General features: G+C 41.2%; 2 protein-coding genes across 2 annotated transcripts in view; one reads left to right on the top strand and one right to left on the bottom strand.

Moving 5' to 3' along the window:
• Positions 1-14,526, bottom strand: part of lrp2a (low density lipoprotein receptor-related protein 2a) — a 43,521-nt gene extending 28,995 nt beyond the window's left edge. The window contains exons 1-20 of the mRNA XM_034561446.1: positions 14,442-14,526; positions 9,622-9,729; positions 9,066-9,188; positions 8,711-8,827; positions 8,186-8,296; positions 7,924-8,037; positions 7,687-7,803; positions 7,012-7,155; positions 6,787-6,906; positions 6,285-6,413; positions 5,602-5,771; positions 3,793-4,016; positions 3,129-3,335; positions 2,757-2,959; positions 2,408-2,548; positions 2,086-2,289; positions 1,322-1,514; positions 711-836; positions 402-532; positions 46-183 (exon numbers count right to left, since the gene is read on the bottom strand). Of these exons, the coding sequence (XP_034417337.1) occupies positions 46-183; positions 402-532; positions 711-836; positions 1,322-1,514; positions 2,086-2,289; positions 2,408-2,548; positions 2,757-2,959; positions 3,129-3,335; positions 3,793-4,016; positions 5,602-5,771; positions 6,285-6,413; positions 6,787-6,906; positions 7,012-7,155; positions 7,687-7,803; positions 7,924-8,037; positions 8,186-8,296; positions 8,711-8,827; positions 9,066-9,188; positions 9,622-9,729; positions 14,442-14,511 (2,890 nt within the window). The 5' untranslated portion in view covers positions 14,512-14,526. The remainder of the gene's footprint in view (positions 1-45; positions 184-401; positions 533-710; positions 837-1,321; positions 1,515-2,085; positions 2,290-2,407; positions 2,549-2,756; positions 2,960-3,128; positions 3,336-3,792; positions 4,017-5,601; positions 5,772-6,284; positions 6,414-6,786; positions 6,907-7,011; positions 7,156-7,686; positions 7,804-7,923; positions 8,038-8,185; positions 8,297-8,710; positions 8,828-9,065; positions 9,189-9,621; positions 9,730-14,441) is intronic.
• A 1,001-nt stretch (positions 14,527-15,527) lies between these two features.
• zgc:172182 (coiled-coil domain-containing protein 89) lies at positions 15,528-17,414 on the top strand. Its single transcript, XM_034562320.1, has 7 exons — positions 15,528-15,587; positions 15,871-16,310; positions 16,520-16,650; positions 16,737-16,873; positions 16,970-17,046; positions 17,135-17,234; positions 17,328-17,414. The coding sequence occupies exons 1-7, from the start codon at positions 15,528-15,530 to the stop codon at positions 17,412-17,414; spliced, it is 1,032 nt and encodes a 343-aa protein (XP_034418211.1).
• Positions 17,415-17,936: the final 522 nt, after the last annotated feature.

The following is a 17,936-nucleotide window of genomic DNA, read 5'->3' as shown; positions in this document are numbered from 1 at the left end:
ACACAGGCAGAGTGAGTGAGAAGAGTAGTGAATAAAGCTACTGACCAATCTGAGAGTTGGAATTAAAAGACTTGACATGCATGATGTGGCTGATTCCTCTTCTGATAATGACCAACTCCCCACCATCGGTCTTGCGCACACGTACAATGCCACCCAGGCGCCAGTCAGTGAAATATGCATAGCCTTCAAGAGATAGGAGCAACAGAGCAAGACCTCAGTTATTTTATCTTTCATCGCCTCCAGGTAGCAGTAATTGCTCTTTTGAAATGCCCTCATTAAAGCGAGAATGGTAGACCACAGTCAATGACAGTGAGATTAACTCCCTCTTCATTTAGATAAAAATATATGATCCTGTACTGCAACTTTAGAGGCAACTTGTTGTTTATGCCAGAACTTATTACCTTCAAAAATGGTGAGACCAAACGGGTGGGAGATCTGGGTTATGCGGTTCAAAGAAATCCTGTTCTGTCCATCAAAATTGCTATGCTCAATTTTGTCAAAGAAAGCATCCACCCAATACAGACGCATTGAGCTGGGTAGAGATCAAAGTAGAGTAAAATGAGTCAAAAATGCGGTCGGGGGAATAATAAGAAAAAAACATTGCAATAGCAACCATAATTTACAGGTAAAATAATTACAAATTCCATCAATGTCAAGGTGAAATAATGTGTTGTGTTTTTAGCCACATGGCTATAGGATGTTTGACTCACCTCCAGTCGATAGCGAGGCCATTTGGCCAGCCGAGAGTAGTGTTCACAATAGACAGGGCATGTGACCCGTCACCCCAAGCCCTCATAATCTTTGCTGGCCGGTACCAGTCAGTCCAAAAAATATACCTGTCCAAATCAAATACATGTCATTAAAAAATTTAGCTGCTTTTAATACTTTCAATTTGTAAAGCATCTACAGCAATCCTAGTTAAAAAGATAGTGTTTTGAATACTTCCACATTATTGAGTTTTTCTGTTTAAGCCAACTTCTAAGTGTTTGCTACAATACTGCCCTTCACACTGAACTAATCTGAGCTGTTGGACACAGAGGCCTAAAGACTTTGAAGCTATTGGAAATAACAGCTTGTTCTCAATGTATTGTATTTCTTTTATCTTGTGGGTGGGTGGTTGGGGTGGCCTCATTTTAGGTGTTTTTTTAATGAGTGAGCACATCTTAAGGTGATTGACCAGACATGCATGGTTGGCTTTTGCAGAAGGCTCCCTGTTCCCATGTATAGTCATAGTTTATAGTGTATAAACAATACCAATATTTGCTTAAAGGGACAACATTCACAAAAATATGAATAAATCTACAGTCTTATATGGATTTACCCAATGGGAGGATGCACCACGATGGCACGAGGGTTGTTGAGGTTTTGTATGATGGCTCTCCTGGACTTATCAGCAAGCTTCATTACAGATATGCTCCTGTATCGCGGGTCAGTCCAGTAGAGGTTTTTTGAAATCCAGTCGTAAGCCAGGTCCTCCACGCCATCCACTCTATTGGCTGCCAGTACCTCCCTGCCTGTGCAGATCAAATCAGTCAGACCACCGTTTAACACAGAGATTAAAGAGGAACACATTTAAATAAATAGGCTGTCAGCTTGCATTTTCCCCAATGTGGACCAGACAGAAAAAACTAGAGTGGCTCTAAAAACAACATAACTGATCAGAGCAGTGGTGTTTCTTTTATTTTTTTGTGTGGTGTGACTTCTCGTGGACATTAGTGACTACTTTCCAAAGCTTAGGTGATATGAAAACTTGTTAAAACTTTCTTGATTAGTCTGTTCTACTCATTTTCAGGTCATTAGTTTCAGTTGTAAATGGATTTTATGATCCATTTTCCAATGTCTATACTCCCATCCACTCCCTCCCCCATAGTACCAGTCGGCCCCATCAGGCACTCCCTTAACTCCCTGTATAAGCCTGGCTGAATCACATGGCAGAGATCTCTGCAAGGACAGACATTATCCAATGATGTAAGCACAGAGAAAACAAGACCACGTCTTTCTTTGTATTATTATTACATTGTTATGCTGTGAATATGTGCAGGCTATTCTGAACATTTCAGCTAGAACAACTAACAAGATGCTCACCAGTCCCATCGACTTTTTGTTTATAAATAATATCTTTGGCTGTGTCTGAGAAGAAGATGGTATCGTCTTCAGCACTAAAATCCACCCCGACAAAGTAGGAAGGGGATCCAGTGATGGGCAGGATGATGTCCTCCTGAGATGAGAGGTTAAAGGGGATCCCTCTCACGGCCAGCTGGCTGGAGAACAGCAGAAACTGCCTCACTGCTGAAGATAGGAAATCAGAAGACCATTTGAAACAAGTTGGTCGTACACTTAAAAGGAAACATACTGAGATCTGTTCAAGAAACAAATTATTGCATTCATAAGAAAAATGTTCTCTTACCAAAACATCGCTTGCCATCAGCATGTAGGTCGTAGCCCATGCGACATTTGCAGCGGTAACCCAGTCCTCCATTGTCACTCCTGTGACTCAGAACACAGATCTGCTCACATCCACCTTTGTCTACACTACAAGGGTTTGGCACTGGAGACAGACATAACACAAATAATTCCTTTAGCTGGCAAAGTTGTATGAAATTAATTACAGATTCTGATTATCTTCAACTACATCTATGTATGGGTCTTTCTTTACAAACACGAGCAGTTGCATGGTAGAAAATCTGGGTAAATGTACATTGTACTGTGAACTGGATCACTCTGAAGAAGACACATTTGTCTCATTGAGGACTTACCATATGGCTGTTTCAACTGATGTATCACTGCAACTCCATGCGGAGTCTGTGATGTACTGTAAACAACTTGAGGGCTGCTGTCAGTGAACTTGTTGGCTTTCATTACGGCCATCTTGGTCCAGTCCGTGAAATAGACATTGTGCTCAAACAGACTGATGCCAAATGGGTGTGGGATCGCAGCACCTCCATGCACCACTGTTTTTCTGGTGACAAAATGTTGAGAACATTGATTTATTAGAATGTAAATGCATGGACCTTTCTACTTGTTCACCCTCCAGAATTATTGGAGTTTTGCTTTTGTTTTAATTTCTAAATTACCTATGAATGGTGTGTGTGTGTGTTATTTTAAGGAATAACACATTACATATTTACCTATGAAGACCATCATATGTTGCAGTTTCAATGTAGTCATAGCGACTGTCGACCCAGTAGATGCGCTTGGCCTCAATGTCTAGTGTGATACCAGCTGGCCAGCCCAGTTTGGTCCCAATGATCCCGTAACGGTTGGTGCCGTCCATAAAGGCACGCTCCAGTCCTGGTTGTCCATTCAATGCCTCCCAATCTGAGAAGAACATATACCTGTAAAAGGAGGTTAAATGTTTAATCTGACAGTTTTCTCTGAGATGGGATCATTACAGGATAACTGATATGTACAGCTGGGACTACAGAAATACCATGACATGTAATCCCTCCAGAAAGATTTAGGAGACTTTGCTTTTGTCAATTAAGTCCAGCATCCACGGCATCACATTGTCTCTCCAGGTGGGTGGCTGTGCATCTCACCAAAGAGCTGTACATTAATTTACGATATGCAATTTATTTGTAGCCACCTGGCCCTCCTCCCCCCTTGAACTATACTATTGGATTACAATGAGGGTCATCTCTTACATTGCTCCTCACTAATCCACCCAGGGCAATCTGCTAATCTCGTACACACACCCCATTATTCCTTGCCAATGGAGCACGACAGATACTGTATGTGGGGTTTGGGAATGGGTTGATAGATGAATGGATGGAAACCGGGAGACGTGCTTACCCGACAGTGGGGTCCACCGCCAATCCTCTAGGGTTTCCAAGGTTTTCAGTGATGAGTGTGACCCGGTTACTCCCATCAAAGTCCACCATGTCAATCCTGTTGACGCTGGCCTCCACCACATACAGTTTATTGTTCACCCAATCCACCGCCAAGTTCTCAGGGTAGTCAACTGATACATTCAACACCACCTGCATATTGGAACCATCCATATCCACAGAAAACACCTGTACACAAAAGACAGCATTGTTGTCAAGAAATTTGCTCGTAGGTGGGCACTGCTTCAAGAAATCAAGGAGAAGATATTAAAAGACAAATCCACATTTTTAGGTATATTAATACAATACTCACATGCCTCTATGTACATTGAAAGTGTTAATATTTCATCTGAATTAATTGAACTCACATGCTCGAAAAATGCACGGAAACACACTAAAAGCCTGTGCAGCCGGCCCGGCTATGTCAACACAGCATGGAAAAGATTGTACAACAACAGACACAGAGGGAGAGAAACTTCATTCTCTGCTCCGGTGGACATTACTCCACTATATCTTTACAAGTTAATTGACAAAATCCCCAATCCTTGTCCGGAGTCAAAATTACTTCTAAAATGTAACTTTAGCAGGCTTCAAGCTTCAACAGTCTGAGTCAGACAAATTGAGTGGGCATCATTCAAAAGCTACACCGGATAGTGCTTCCTTGTTGAGCCACTGCAAAGGGACAGTAACGCAAATGTTGCACTAAAAGGACGCCAACGTTAGAATGCAGCCTCTTGATTTTTCAAACTCAATCTTCTCAAACCTCATGCTAGCTGTGATCGAATTTTGGAATCAATTTGAACACCTAACATAGACCTTGTATTTTGAACAGGAACATAGCGAACATAAACTATTTCACTAAACATATGGGAATGTGGGTATAGTGTTAAGATAGACCTTAACAGGCCAACAATGAGAAACACTTTTTAGGCAGCAGAAAAAGGCAGAGAGAGATTATTTGTTTGCCTCTCTGTCTTGTTACATATCTTTGAAGCCTGTAACGTGGTTTTCTGAACCTGCCACTAACGATACCGTGATGGCACTAGTTTGTCGGAGTGGAAACCTTGGCACGATGCAACTGCTTAGAGGCAGCTCTGCCTCTTTTGAAACAAGATCCATATGTTTAAAAGTAGGATGTTCAAATGACCTGTTTAAAGAGAAACTGAAGATGTGGAAATAGCCCGACAGTTTAACCTTTCTGGTTGCATTCACATGCCCTGTTTGTGCTTTCCCTACTTTTAATCTGACGTGCTGCCATGGAGGCGGGCAATCTACACAGATGCCCAGTGGCTGCAGTTCAAACCATTAAGGAGCCATAGCACAGGCTGACAAATACTTTTTATCGTGCCAAAGAATGCATATAGATGGACAGTGCAACTGAAAACAAATACAGCATGATTACTTCAAACAAGATTGAGTTACAAAAAGTGCACCCTGGTATGTGAACATCATACCAGCCTATCAGACAGGTTTCAAGATTAGGCCATTGGATTCCATTCCACATCTACTTCCCTTAATTATGACCCAGCCGCAAAGGAGCCAACAGCTATCCCATTATTATAGTATCAACATTGCTGATATTTTACAGGATAACTAAAAGAATTTCATTCTGCAGCTCAAGTTTATCTCAAGTATTTCCTCAAACAAAACAGAGGTCTATTCCTGTGATCTCTTAGCCTGGCATAACGATATTCATCCAGGTAATGCTCTAAGAAAAACACTGAAGTAAATAAGTACATATAATATGATTATGGAAATTTGATTTTTAAAATACCTTATTCTGAATGGTATCAGTCCAGAATATCCTATGGAGATTATAATGGACGTCCACTCCCACTGGAACCCCTCTGTTCTGTGAATGAACCAAAGTGTGCAGATTGTTGCCATGGATGTCACCTATTAGCAGGTCTCTGCCATTAGAAAATAGCAAGGAAGGGACTCCAGCTGCAGTACAACAAGTGAAAAACAAAATAAAACAAGTTAGAAAACACAACACAAAGAAGCCTTTTGAAAATGTCAGTTTAGCAAGCAGAGCCTAATTTGTAGTTAAGCAATAATCAATTTAGTTGTAGGCCTGCTCAACTAAAATATCAGTGGAAATTTACAGAATGTAGCACATACATTCAAAACCCTTACTGAGACCAATGAAGGTAGAGTACTTTCTAGCTCCTATCCTTACACACTCTTTTCACTAAAGCTAAAGGCACAGAGGTCAGCCTCTCAGTCAACACTCTTTCTATGTTCCACAAAGGCAAGAGAGTAACTAAAACAGCATTCGGTACGCAACAATGCACCAGAAAGAAGTGCAGACGCTCAGTGAAGCAGCCACAGTGGTTGGCCAACAGGAAAGGGGGCTATGCTAATGGGAGTCATTTAGATGGTTTGTTCACACATTAAAAATCTGAGCATACAGCATGTAAGAAAGTCTGTTCAAACAGAGAAGGAAATGACACTCACTAGAGACGTCAGCTCTGCAGTATCTGTGCTGCTCCAGGATGTAGCCCTCTCGACAGCTGCAGCGATGGGAGCCGATGCGGTCCTCACACAGCTGGTCACATACGCCCCACATCGAACAGTCGTCAAAGTCTTCAGGATGAAATACAAATCACAGATGACAATTAAAACCTGATATGTTTTGTTTGAGTCAAATTATACAATTAACACAACAACATAGAGCTGTAATGAAGTGTGAATCAACAAAACTTGCTTATCCTTCCTGTCATTTCTTTTAAATTCAGCTATGAGTCCAAAGTGTGGGCTGTACTTCTGAGTCCAAATAAAAACAGCAGATGCTATGTGCACGTCTATAATTATTTTTGTTATTATTATCATTATCTCATTGACTGAGCGAAAGTAGATTTGACTTTCTATTACATGGAAAAGCATTGAACATCCCAACTTATTATAAGAATCTAAATCATTGTGCGAACGTAATGTAAAGGCATTGAAGGATAAATACCTATACATGAGCGACTGTTGTTGCTGCTGACAATGTATCCTGAAGGACAAGAGCAGGTCCCTCCATCAGGGGAAGCATGACAGCGATGCTCACAGCTTAGAGAAGCACATCTCCAGATACCTGGACACAGAAACCACTTTAGTGAATGAATATACTTCAATAAAAAAGTTTCTGTGATATAAGATGTCTTAATGTGGACTTGAAACAGGTTGTGTTGGTACTAACTGCAGTTGCGCCCAGCAGTGCTGTTAGTTTCATCCTCTCCTTCGGAACAGTGAGCCGTTCCATCACACAGCTGATCAATGGGGATACACAGGCCAGAGGATGGACAGGGCCATTCTCCTGGGTAACACTCCCGCGGTACATTATCTGCAGAAAAAACAGTTTATCTTTATCTGCGCAGGCATACACATTGAAAAGGGAAAACACAACAGCAGATAGTTTTAGTGGGCAAAGTATGTATTGATAGTCAGGCTTAACTCCATAGGAATGTGCTGCTGATCTTAAGAAAATTGTGACTAGGACTTTATTGTCAGGGAAATTACTGTCACTTTAAATCGACACAGGGGAGTAGAGCTTTGAGGGGGTCACATGGGGGCTCAGAGGGCTTCTGCAGTCCATCCTCTAAAAACACACACTCTTCCCAGCCGTGTGGAGGAATTCTAAAGCCCTTTGGGGGGCTGCGTGATCTTGTGCCACAAAGAGGCATTTGAATAACACACTTAAAGGAGCACAGACATTTTGCAAGCCCGAACTAACCATGGAGACTGGAGATGAATCAGGTTCACACAACGAGCTTGAGTCGTTTCACATTCTTGTGTTCTTTAAACATTAATATTTCTCGTCCTTACAGCAACAATTAACAGTATTTATATTTATGACAACTGTTTAAATACCTACCACAGCCTTTCTCATCTGCATTGTCCTCACAGTCATCCTCTCCATCACAAACCCAGACTTGGTGTATACAGCGGCCACTAGGGCAGGTGAAGTAGTTCCCTCTACATGTAGGATATGCTGCCGGTGAAGTGGAGAATAGGAATGCAGAGACAAGATCAGAGACATTTATCTGGGTGAAGATACACTGGGGGGTTTGATTAAAAAACAAGACATGGTAGAAAGACAGCGGCTACATACTGCAGTTTAGCTCATCACTTCGGTCTCCACAGTCATCGTCATGGTCACAGACGTAGCGTTGAGGAACACACACCCCGTTATGACACGGGAACAGGCCTGTGTTGCAGCGCTGTGCTAAAGAAAACACAACAGAAAAAGACAAAAATATCTTTTTGGTGATGAGGTCAGGTTATGGATACTATTGCTTTTTAGGATGAACTTTTTGGGAGGCTCAACAATGGCTTCCATGTGAACAGTTTATCACAAAAAAATGACTTCTTACTGCAATTTGCCTCATCAGAGCCATCACGGCAATCAAGTATCTGGTCACATGTCTGGGTCCGGTTGTAGCAGGCCCCATTAGCACACCTCAGCTGTGCACACTCGGGGTAATCTGAAAGATGAAATCATCATCAGGACAACACTAAGCGCTCAAATCAACCTGACAACTGTGCTCGTTTCAGCTGTTAAAACTTGAAAAGCTTGATGAATGGGAAGGATAAAAGACGAAAATGTAACGCCACACCATAACAACAGCAGTCGCCACAGCTTTCTTGATGCCATTGTGAGATTACCACAGTGAGCAGTGCTGTGAGTTTACCATGTCGGCACAATAATAGCATAGCAGCTGAACTTCAGCTTGACTAATCCACCAAGGAATCTGCAATCAACCTCTGACAACAAGAAGCATATTGTGGCCCATTCTGTCAGTCAGTGAGCCTCTTAATCTTAACAAATTGATTAAAATGCCACAGGAGCCTGAAATACTAAAAAAGGGAAACGGGAAACGTCCCCGGAGAAGACTTACGGCAGTCTCGCTCATCAGAGCCATCTGAGCAGTCTGCCAGACGGTCACATCGGTATTCTCCTGGGATGCATGCCCCGTTACTACAGCTGAACTGCGCACTGGTGCACGTCCTTCCAACTGGGGGCGGATTGAAAAGTGACATATAAAGGTTTTATTCACATAATTCTTTTATGCATTTACATTTGTATCTTCTTGTACTGTTGATAAATGGAACTTTACCGACATCTAACTCCTTACATTTTACAGACCCTTTGGCAGATATATATACACTAAATTGTAATAATAACTTGGATATTTTCCGCAAAACATTTATAAGCACCCGTGGAGAATTGTTAATATTGTAAAATGTACTTACTGCAGTGGTGCCTCTCATCTGAGCCATCCTCACAGTCCTCCTCATCATCACAAACCCACATAACAGGGATGCATTCGCCGTCACTCAAACATGCAAAATGGCTGTCATCACATGTTACCTGAGCTGTGGGAATACACACAGTTTATGTCATTATTTACAGTAAGCTACTCAGTGCATTTGTTTAAGTACAGTACACAAGTACATTTTTGAGTTACTCCTGCATTACTTAAGTGTTTTCGTGCTACTGTATGCTAGTTTTGCTCCACTAAATGTATGCAGAAAACATCAAAGGTTATTTTATATTTGAAACAATTTTAAAGCACTAAAGTTAATAGTTACCACGCAGATTCAAATTGTATCCAAAATATAAACTACAATTGTAAAATATGATGGATGCCCTATTATATATTGAATTAAATATAATTTACTTAATTAAATTTAAGTGAATGATCTGAGTAAGTATTCCTGTAATTCAGGTTGGAATGACATATCCAAGAAGCATTATACTAAATATCACAATATCTCGGCCTACAGTGCAAAATAATGAGAAACTCACGGCAGTTGTGTTCATCAGAGTCATCCACACAGTCTGATGTGCCGTCACAGTGCCAGTCGCCTGGTATACATCGACCTGTCGCACAGCGGAACTGCCCCAACTCACATCCTAAACAGAATTAAAATACCACATGATTCAGTGCTAGATTTCAAGCTTTTTTTGCCATTTTAATGTTGATTATTATTATTACTATCACTGTTATTATTCATATTAAATGACGTCCAAACAGTGTCATTCTGCACATCCTGGGTTCTGAATGACAAAAGATAATTGATAAATTCTTAAACTTTAAACATGGTGTAAGGGGTTAGGGATGCCTTTCCCTTATGAAGCATGTTGTGAACAACATTGACAAGCCTTGGAGACAAGCGTGCCAGCCATCCCCCTGACAGTTACACAATCTTCACCGCAACCATCCAGAGCCTCCGTTTGATGTTCCCACTGAGTGGCATCTGTAGAGATAAGGTACCACCACTCTACCTTCCCTGACGTTTTCCAGAAGAGATTGATTCAGGCAGCATAGTTCAGTGGCAGAGCACTCCATCAGACCCGTGCAATTCTGATTGTCTCTCTGACAGCCTGATTTATGGTGCATGCTGTTCCTGTCCAGTCTGAAATGTAATTGGGATAAATAGTGGTACTGGGTGGTACCGCAACCATTTCCACCCAAATTCTTCGTGGGAAGAGCTGTGAGGTGGTGATTGGTGGTGCTCGCTTGGGGTTGGTGGTCTATCTCTGTCCTGCCTCCAGCATTTTGGAAACATTCTTCCTTCTTATTCAAATAGCTGCCTCCAGCTACACACAATATTGGTGTTAGTTATCTCAAATTAAATCCTGCAGTAAACCAGAGCTAGAGCGCTACTATTCCACTAGGACAGCTTGAAGTTACTATAGTTACAAGGAATTATAAACAAATGGAGTGACAAAAAAATGTATGGCTATATACCTGGGCACAAAATATAATGTCTTAAAGGTAAACTACCGAAAATGAATTGCCTACAAACCTGCAGCGTATTGTCTAAGGAGGTTTATCATCTCCTTTATGTAATGTTCTCTTTTAAAGGTGGATCACTTCCACAACAGTAGTGGGGTCAGAGCTTTTTTTTACTTGTGCACTAAGAGACACATACCCATCAAGAATTCTTGTCTCAGATCATTTAGCCAGCAAAACAGCAAACTGCTTTACAACCAACCCAGAAAAACAAGCTGCATATTTAACTCCTTCAGCAGTTATCCAGAATGCAAAACTTTTTTTTTCCTGCTCAGTTTACTAATGATACAATTGCTCCCAAACTGCTCAAAGGGAGCCTTTGTTGCAAGGCAGTGATCCCCGAGGTTTCAGCATCATCTATAGCATGGCAGACGGATTGCATACAGTATACAAACTGCTCAGAGATGCTGCTCTATAAAATACAATATTTCCTTCTAGAATAAATACATTAAAGTCTGGACTGTCCAGACAACACTATTACTACAGGACCACAACATTTTAAAAACAAAAATGAAATTGTGTTATCAAACTGAACAAATATGTAACAATAAAATTAAATGTATTAATTAATTAGCTAAACAAATGAATGACATATCTACTGTGGAAAACAGTCAAGATGGTCATTGCTGCCATGCCTTCAGACCTAGGTTGATAACTTAAAACCACATATCCCAAGGAGAAACCAATCTGCTGGAGGCTTTCAAATGCAGCCAGTGTTTCCTGACAGTATTACTTCTGGGAAAGGTGACAGATACACTGAGGCTGAACCTTTCAACAGCACTATTTTTTGCAAGGGTTCTTCTTACATTCTGAAAAGAACGTCTTCTTTGTAACTTTTCCTAATCCTCAAATTTCTATGTCTTCATTCTGACAAAGTCACAATTTCACAGTATCAAATCAGAAGAAGCTAAAAGCCAGGGTAACCAGTTTAAATCTGCTATTAACAAGGTTTTATCGAAGACTAAAGATCAGGGCTTTCTTTTTTTATTATTAGTTTCTTGTGTGTTTTCATGTGATTTAATGTTTTCCTTTTCTTTCTTTCGAGACTTGTCTTTCCTAATTAGCAACTTAAACCCACAGCAGGAGAGAGCGCTGCACTATCCATGCAGGAAGATAAGGACGCCCTACTATTGCCCAACAAAGAAGAGTAGTAGAGGAATTTTCATTAGAATGAAGCCCTTCATAGGCCCACTGTGAAATTACAATAGCACAAAAGAGTTGTCAGCAGGGAAGAAAACTCATAACTGGAAGTGTCACCCTAAAAACCACTCAGCAGAAAGGAGAGTACAGTAAGGCTTACTTCCTGCGATAAGGTAAAACAAAAGTGGAACATAAGCTCCCCTCTCATGGCCACCCATTAAGAAAACACCTGTTCACAACCACTGAAACATCGCTTTCTTGTCACGTGGGGCGCCTGAAAGCTTTCATGCCATCTTGTTTTGGCGCAGCGCTTCACACTCACTGAATGCGTGTGGAGAAAAGGGGAGAAAACGGCTGCTGGCAGCATGAAACGCTGGACCCATCCATGCTGTCAGAGGGAAGTGCTGCTGCCTATTTCATATGGAAATCAATGCAGCAGAATGCAGTCAATTGCCAAACAAGTGACTTCGGCTCTTACTGCTACACACAAAACAGTGAAAACGGAGGGGCTTTGGCAGTGGGAGTGAAAGGGAGGAATAAATAGAGTGTGGAATAAAGCCTTGGTCTGGTTAGAATTGAGGAATACTCAGCATGATTTTTTGGTACGTGCCTTAACAAGAGCATGAGTGAAAAGAATCATAAATTAAGTTGTCACGATGCAATGAGACATCCACTTGGACAACTTATTGTGTCTATGTACAGCGAGTCACAGCGCACTAACTGTTTACTGGAGGCTAAACTCCATCATCGATGCGTCTGTAACCTATATTGAGGAAGCTGCAGGACAAGAAAGGATTTGCTCTTGATTTGTGCCAACTGTGTTCTTGTTTCTAACGCAGTGTAACTGTTGCACCAGGATTAAGGCTCTTTTACGGGAAAGGAGCCGGCATGCGTGAGGTTTAACTTGCATGTGCAGGCTAAGTTTGTGTGTCTTGAAAGGTTTGTAAAACAACAGTCATTACAGACTCAAACTAATGATAGGTGTGATCAAACAGGACAGTCCAGCCCCAACACCTGACCAAAATACTAGTAGAACTAACATGTCTGTTATAATTATAATTATAATTATAGAAATACAAACTTAATTTATAACACTATTAAAGTGCTTAGTGTGCAGTCCATATGTTATTAAGATGAGTCCAGCAAATGATTAATGGAGAAAAACAACTTCATTTAGTGACAAATATGTCTGGAGCAGCAAAAATGGCAGAGAAACCAGGACTGTGAAATCCACTCAGACTGTCACATTAACTATTAGTGCCAGTGTCAGCATTCTGCAAACCTAAGAGCTGGGTAATGTGTTACAGAAGGTCATGTAAGAACAATTATCAAACTAAAGGATTTTAGTGGAGGATCAAGCAGAGATTAGAGAAAGTAGCCTGTCCCCTCGTCATTTTATGACGAGACCAGCAGATAGCCTCCATGAATCACTTGATACCTTTAGGTCAAAGATAAATTACTTTTTGAATTGTATTCAAACAGTCTACATCACTGTCTGTTAATCACGACAAATCCAAGATAATGATCACCGTGAACATGCTGACAAAGTCTACTGAGAGTCTGTCGTTTCAGTCCAGTCATCATTGTGTGCACCTGATCAGTCATCAGCAATGTTAGCTACAAGTAGGCCGACTGTGACTGCTGTATTTCAAAGGAAATGCCAAGTGAATTTTTTAAATGCTACAGTCTCACTGTCAACACTGTTATGTTGTCTTTTGGCATAGAACGTCTGCCTTCTCTGTTTTTGTGAGTCTTTTAGCCAGTGAGGAAATAAGTCCAGCATATTTTAAGTAAAGAGAAAGAAAGACAGAAAGCTACAACCATTTGTACTCTTGCTACAGTTTTTACTCAACTAGTTACATTCTGCAACAGCTGCAGTGTAATTAGTTGCTTGATTCACACTAAGGAGCTTACATACTAAGGGTTGAGCAAAAAGAAAGCAGATTACAATTTGAGAAGTAGGATCTAGCAGGCCTACAAACACAGGAGACAAGCACAAGGCTGTCATGTATAAAGAGCCGTATGTGAGCATTTTGTCTGTCTCCGTCTAACATGAAAAAACAAAGTTCTTCCCCAAGCTGGAATCAAGTTTGAATCAGTGGTTTTCAGCGTAAAATCTGCTCCACTGAATGAGATTTGTACCAGTAGCTTTGAGTCCTCGCAGATTGCCTGTAAGTCACATGCTCTTTTCTGTTACCTAGCAACAGTACAGCTCAGGCAAAAGTTCCTCAAGAGAACTTCCAATCTGTCTGAGGGAGGCTTTGTGCTCAACCTTTAAAGTAATACTATGTGGTAAATTGTTTAGCTCTCGAGCCAGAATAACATTACCTAGTGGCCACATCACAATGACTGGAGGTGATTGTGTAGTTCCACTATAAGTGTGGCTTTTTGAATCCTCATCAAGGTTATTCCCATGGGTTTGGTTGAATCATCCTGTTTGAGTGCCATCAAACTTAGACTCTAACTAAGTGGATGGTTACTGCATTGTTATTTGCTAAAAACAACTTGTTTTTAAAGATAATAAAAACAGAAGCATTTGAATTCAGCAACAATTACAATCCCCTGCACAGCAACTGGTTTTGATGAGCAACAAGTGCACTCTGCAGGTCCTCAATAAATCATTCAGCTGACAGCATGTTGGGGGGAGAAAAAAAAAGGGGGTTGAAGGAAAGGCAATCACACTACATACCTTCAGAGTGGCACCATCTAACACAGCATATGAAGACGAGAAAGAGTTGAAGTAGCAGTGCTCTCCACATTCTGGCTGGTCCGTCCAGCTCTGCTCTGCAGATGGAGGAGCTGTAGGGACTGGGGCTGGGATGCTGTTGCTTTCTTCTGTCTGTCTTTCTTGGCCCGCTAGTTGATGAAAAGGGGCGTGCACAAAGGCCAGGACAGCCGCTCCCCCAGCAGCCTCGGCCCTCCGGATAAATCCCTCTGGCCCTGGAATCTGCATAATACAATGCAGGTCCGACTTGCCCCGAGTGCCAGTGATTTTTCACTCTCAGCGGGCTCTTAACACTGTGTGCTCGCTCGGCAACGAATTAGAAGGCTGCGTGTGGGGTGCTTGAGAGTGAAATAGTGATGGGAGTAGTAAAAACAGTAAACAACGAAACGCTTTGAATTTGGGTGTCCTAAAGGCCCAGACGAGTCACGTAGCTAATCCCAATGTCTGTCGTTCCGAGTCCCACTAGCTTGGAGTTTTACACACTTCCCAACACCAAGCTTGACACAATGACAATAAATATACAGGTCAGTGTAATGTTGTAGCCTACACCAACGCATAGTAGGTGAACATGGCTTAAATTGCCATAAACTTATCAATAACGGTTACGTTGGGCACATTATAGGCCCCGTAGAAATATGTCCCTCTAGATTTCACGAGTGAATAAAACAGTTAAGAACTTGAATCAACGTCACCGCCCAATTCTAAACAAAAGATGACAAAAAGAAAACGGGTAGAAAATTAAGCAACGTTAGAAGAAAAAGAAGAAAAAAGTACTACGATAAAACTAACGTTAGTTCACTTATTCCACCGTGACTTCTCCAGGTGGTCCGCACGTCTTCGCAGCCCAACATCTCCATCGTGCGGCCGGCCGAGCATGCGCACTAAGAAGCGCTCCACACCGCCGCGGTTACTGAATCACAGCTCAAAGATGTTGCCATTGGCGACCGAGCAACTGAAACTTGGAGAAATGTGGAACCGGTTCTTGAGCAGAAAAATACTTGTTTGTCAACGTAAAACCGGGAGGTAGTTTATGAGTTTCTATGTAACTTTATGGCAACTCCACAGAGGAAAGCAGAAAACGTCACCATGTTGGAGGGCAGCACGACGGAGGTATGCAACGTTATCTTTGACAACTGTAACTAAGCTAGTTAACGTTAGCTAGCGCTACATCTGTTGGTAAAAGTCTGGACAGACTAACGTGAGGCTCCTCTCAATATAACCAAGTTGTTGACCAAGCCAATATATTAGAGAAATTACCTTATTGTAGATGTATTAGCGTGCATAAGTAACAATAAATGTCAGGTACTTCAGTTCATATCTTGATCCCAATTCTCTGTGATGCATCATGTTAACTTAAATGTTTAAACACAGTGCTTTGTCCCTTTGTTCCCAGCTTTGCAGCCTTTCTACGGAGGATGCAACAGAGACAGCGATGCTGCGGTCCAGGATAGATGAGCAGTCAGGTCTAATTTGCATGTTGAAACAGAGAGCAGATGAGGTGCTTCTGAGATGTCAAGCCCTGCAGATGCTCAATGTAGACCAGGAGGGCCGAGCGACAGATTGCCAGAAAGATCTGGAGGGGGAAAAAAATAAATCAGAGCTAATAGAGAGGAGATTTATGGATTTAGCTGCCAACAATCAAGCAATTATTGCATTCATGGATGAGTACAAACAGCAGAATGTCCAGTTAAAGCTGGTAAACAAACAGCTGCGTTTGGAAAATGAAACACTTTTCTCCCAAAAATTACATGATAAAGAAGTTCTTGTTCAAAAACTGAAGCAAGACATCAAACAGCTGACAGAGAAATACACAAACAAGGAAAATGAATATCGGTAAGAAGAAAAACTAAGGATGTCACTGCTGAAGGTCAATCTATTGGTCCATCCACAGAAAATTAATCAACAGCAATTTTGATCATCTTTGATTTGATAAGTGATTTATCCAAAAACGGTCAACATTTCCCCTCAACTTTTTGAAATGTGAGTTTGAGCTGTTTTATTCTAAATGTAATACATTTGATGTACATTACATATTTTTTAAGAGAGAAATTATCTGGATGCCAGTCAGAACTCCTAGAACAAACCAATCAGCATCAAGCCAAAGAAGCATCGCTACTTGATCAACTGCATGATGCTCAGCAACAACAAAGAGATGCTGTAGAGATGGGCAATGGTGGGTAGTCGTTGTTGTTGTATCCTTCTCTGAAATTCTGCAAAGTACAAGCGCTTGTAAACTTGTGGCCTTCTCTCCATACTCAGAGCTTAAGATGAAGCTCCAAAAGACTGAAGAAGAGCATGCTTTGGAGAAAATCCACTTGAGAGAAAGCATAACAAGCCTCAACAAAGAAAGAGACACATTACTGTATCTGTCTATGGAAAGAGGGAAAGTAATACAGGTGATTGAAAAGAGTATTAATTCTCCTCACTGAAATCAAAGCCCTGCACAGATGAGCCAACAGCTTCACGTACACACTAATTGTTTTCAAATACAGGAGAAACAAGAGGAAATTCAGCAACTGAAGAAAAAATGGATAGAAGAGAAAAAAGCCCGGGCCAAAGCAGAGGACAGGTACATTGTGTCTCAACAACACACTCATTTTTATCCTGAAGGATAAAAAGTATTTGTCCCTGACTTTATGTCCCTGACCTTGTCTCAGGTTTGAACAGGAAGCAGAAGCTGTTATTGCAGATGTTAAAGTGAAGTGGATCCAGTCTGCTCTGGATGAATCCACTTCAAAATATGGAAAGCTGAAAGAGGTTTGCTGAAATCTGCAACATTGACATGTGTGATTGCCAGTGGCCCATGTAGGGCAGAGAACATGCTTAACATATCTGCCATTGTTTTTACAGGATTTTGAAGCCTTCAAAGATCACAGCAGCAACCTTCTTCTACAAGAAAGGGAGTTAAATAAGAAGCTCCGCCACATGATGGGCTAAAATGTAGTATTATGTAAGTGTTTTTTTCTCACATAAAAAAAACAATTTTCACCTCCAGTGTTTGCTCATTCAGAGTGCCAACGACGAATATAAGGAAAGACAGTCACTCAAAAGATATATTACAATGTTATTTAGTGACAAATATGTCTGGAGCAGCAGAAATGGCAGAGAAACCAGCACTGTGAAATCCGCTCAGACGGTCACATTAACTATTAGTGCCAGTGTCAGCATTCTGCAAACCTAAGAGCTGGGTAATGTGTTACAGAAGGTCATGGATGAACAATTATCAAACTAAAGGATTTTAGTGGAGGATCAAGCAGAGATTAGAGAAAGTATCCTTGTCTTGACCTTTCCAAAGAAATGGAACTACAACAACAACATAATTCCTCAAATAAAAAGCTTTCTCTGGCAGGGCATCATATTCACTTTGAAGAGTGAAAAGAATAACCATTACCTTCAAATATCCATTTAGTTTATCCCATTCAGAAATGTTCCAACCTTTGCATATCACTTTCCCTCCAA

The sequence above is a fragment of the Cyclopterus lumpus genome, chromosome 21 (assembly GCF_009769545.1).
Source record: "Cyclopterus lumpus isolate fCycLum1 chromosome 21, fCycLum1.pri, whole genome shotgun sequence".
NCBI lineage: Eukaryota > Metazoa > Chordata > Actinopteri > Perciformes > Cyclopteridae > Cyclopterus > Cyclopterus lumpus.
The sequence above is the reverse complement of the archived record's forward strand: the minus strand, read 5'-3'. Positions and strand labels throughout refer to the sequence as shown.

What these genes read in the sequence shown, in the direction of transcription:
- zgc:172182 (XM_034562320.1), top strand. Translation starts at nt 15,528, where the DNA reads ATGGCAACTCCACAGAGGAAAGCAGAAAACGTCACCATGTTGGAGGGC. An exon ending in AAAGAGGGAAAGTAATACAG is followed by an intron (nt 16,874 to 16,969) that starts GTGATTGAAAAG and finishes TTTCAAATACAG; the next exon opens with GAGAAACAAGAGGAAATTCA. An exon ending in AATATGGAAAGCTGAAAGAG is followed by an intron (nt 17,235 to 17,327) that starts GTTTGCTGAAAT and finishes TTGTTTTTACAG; the next exon opens with GATTTTGAAGCCTTCAAAGA.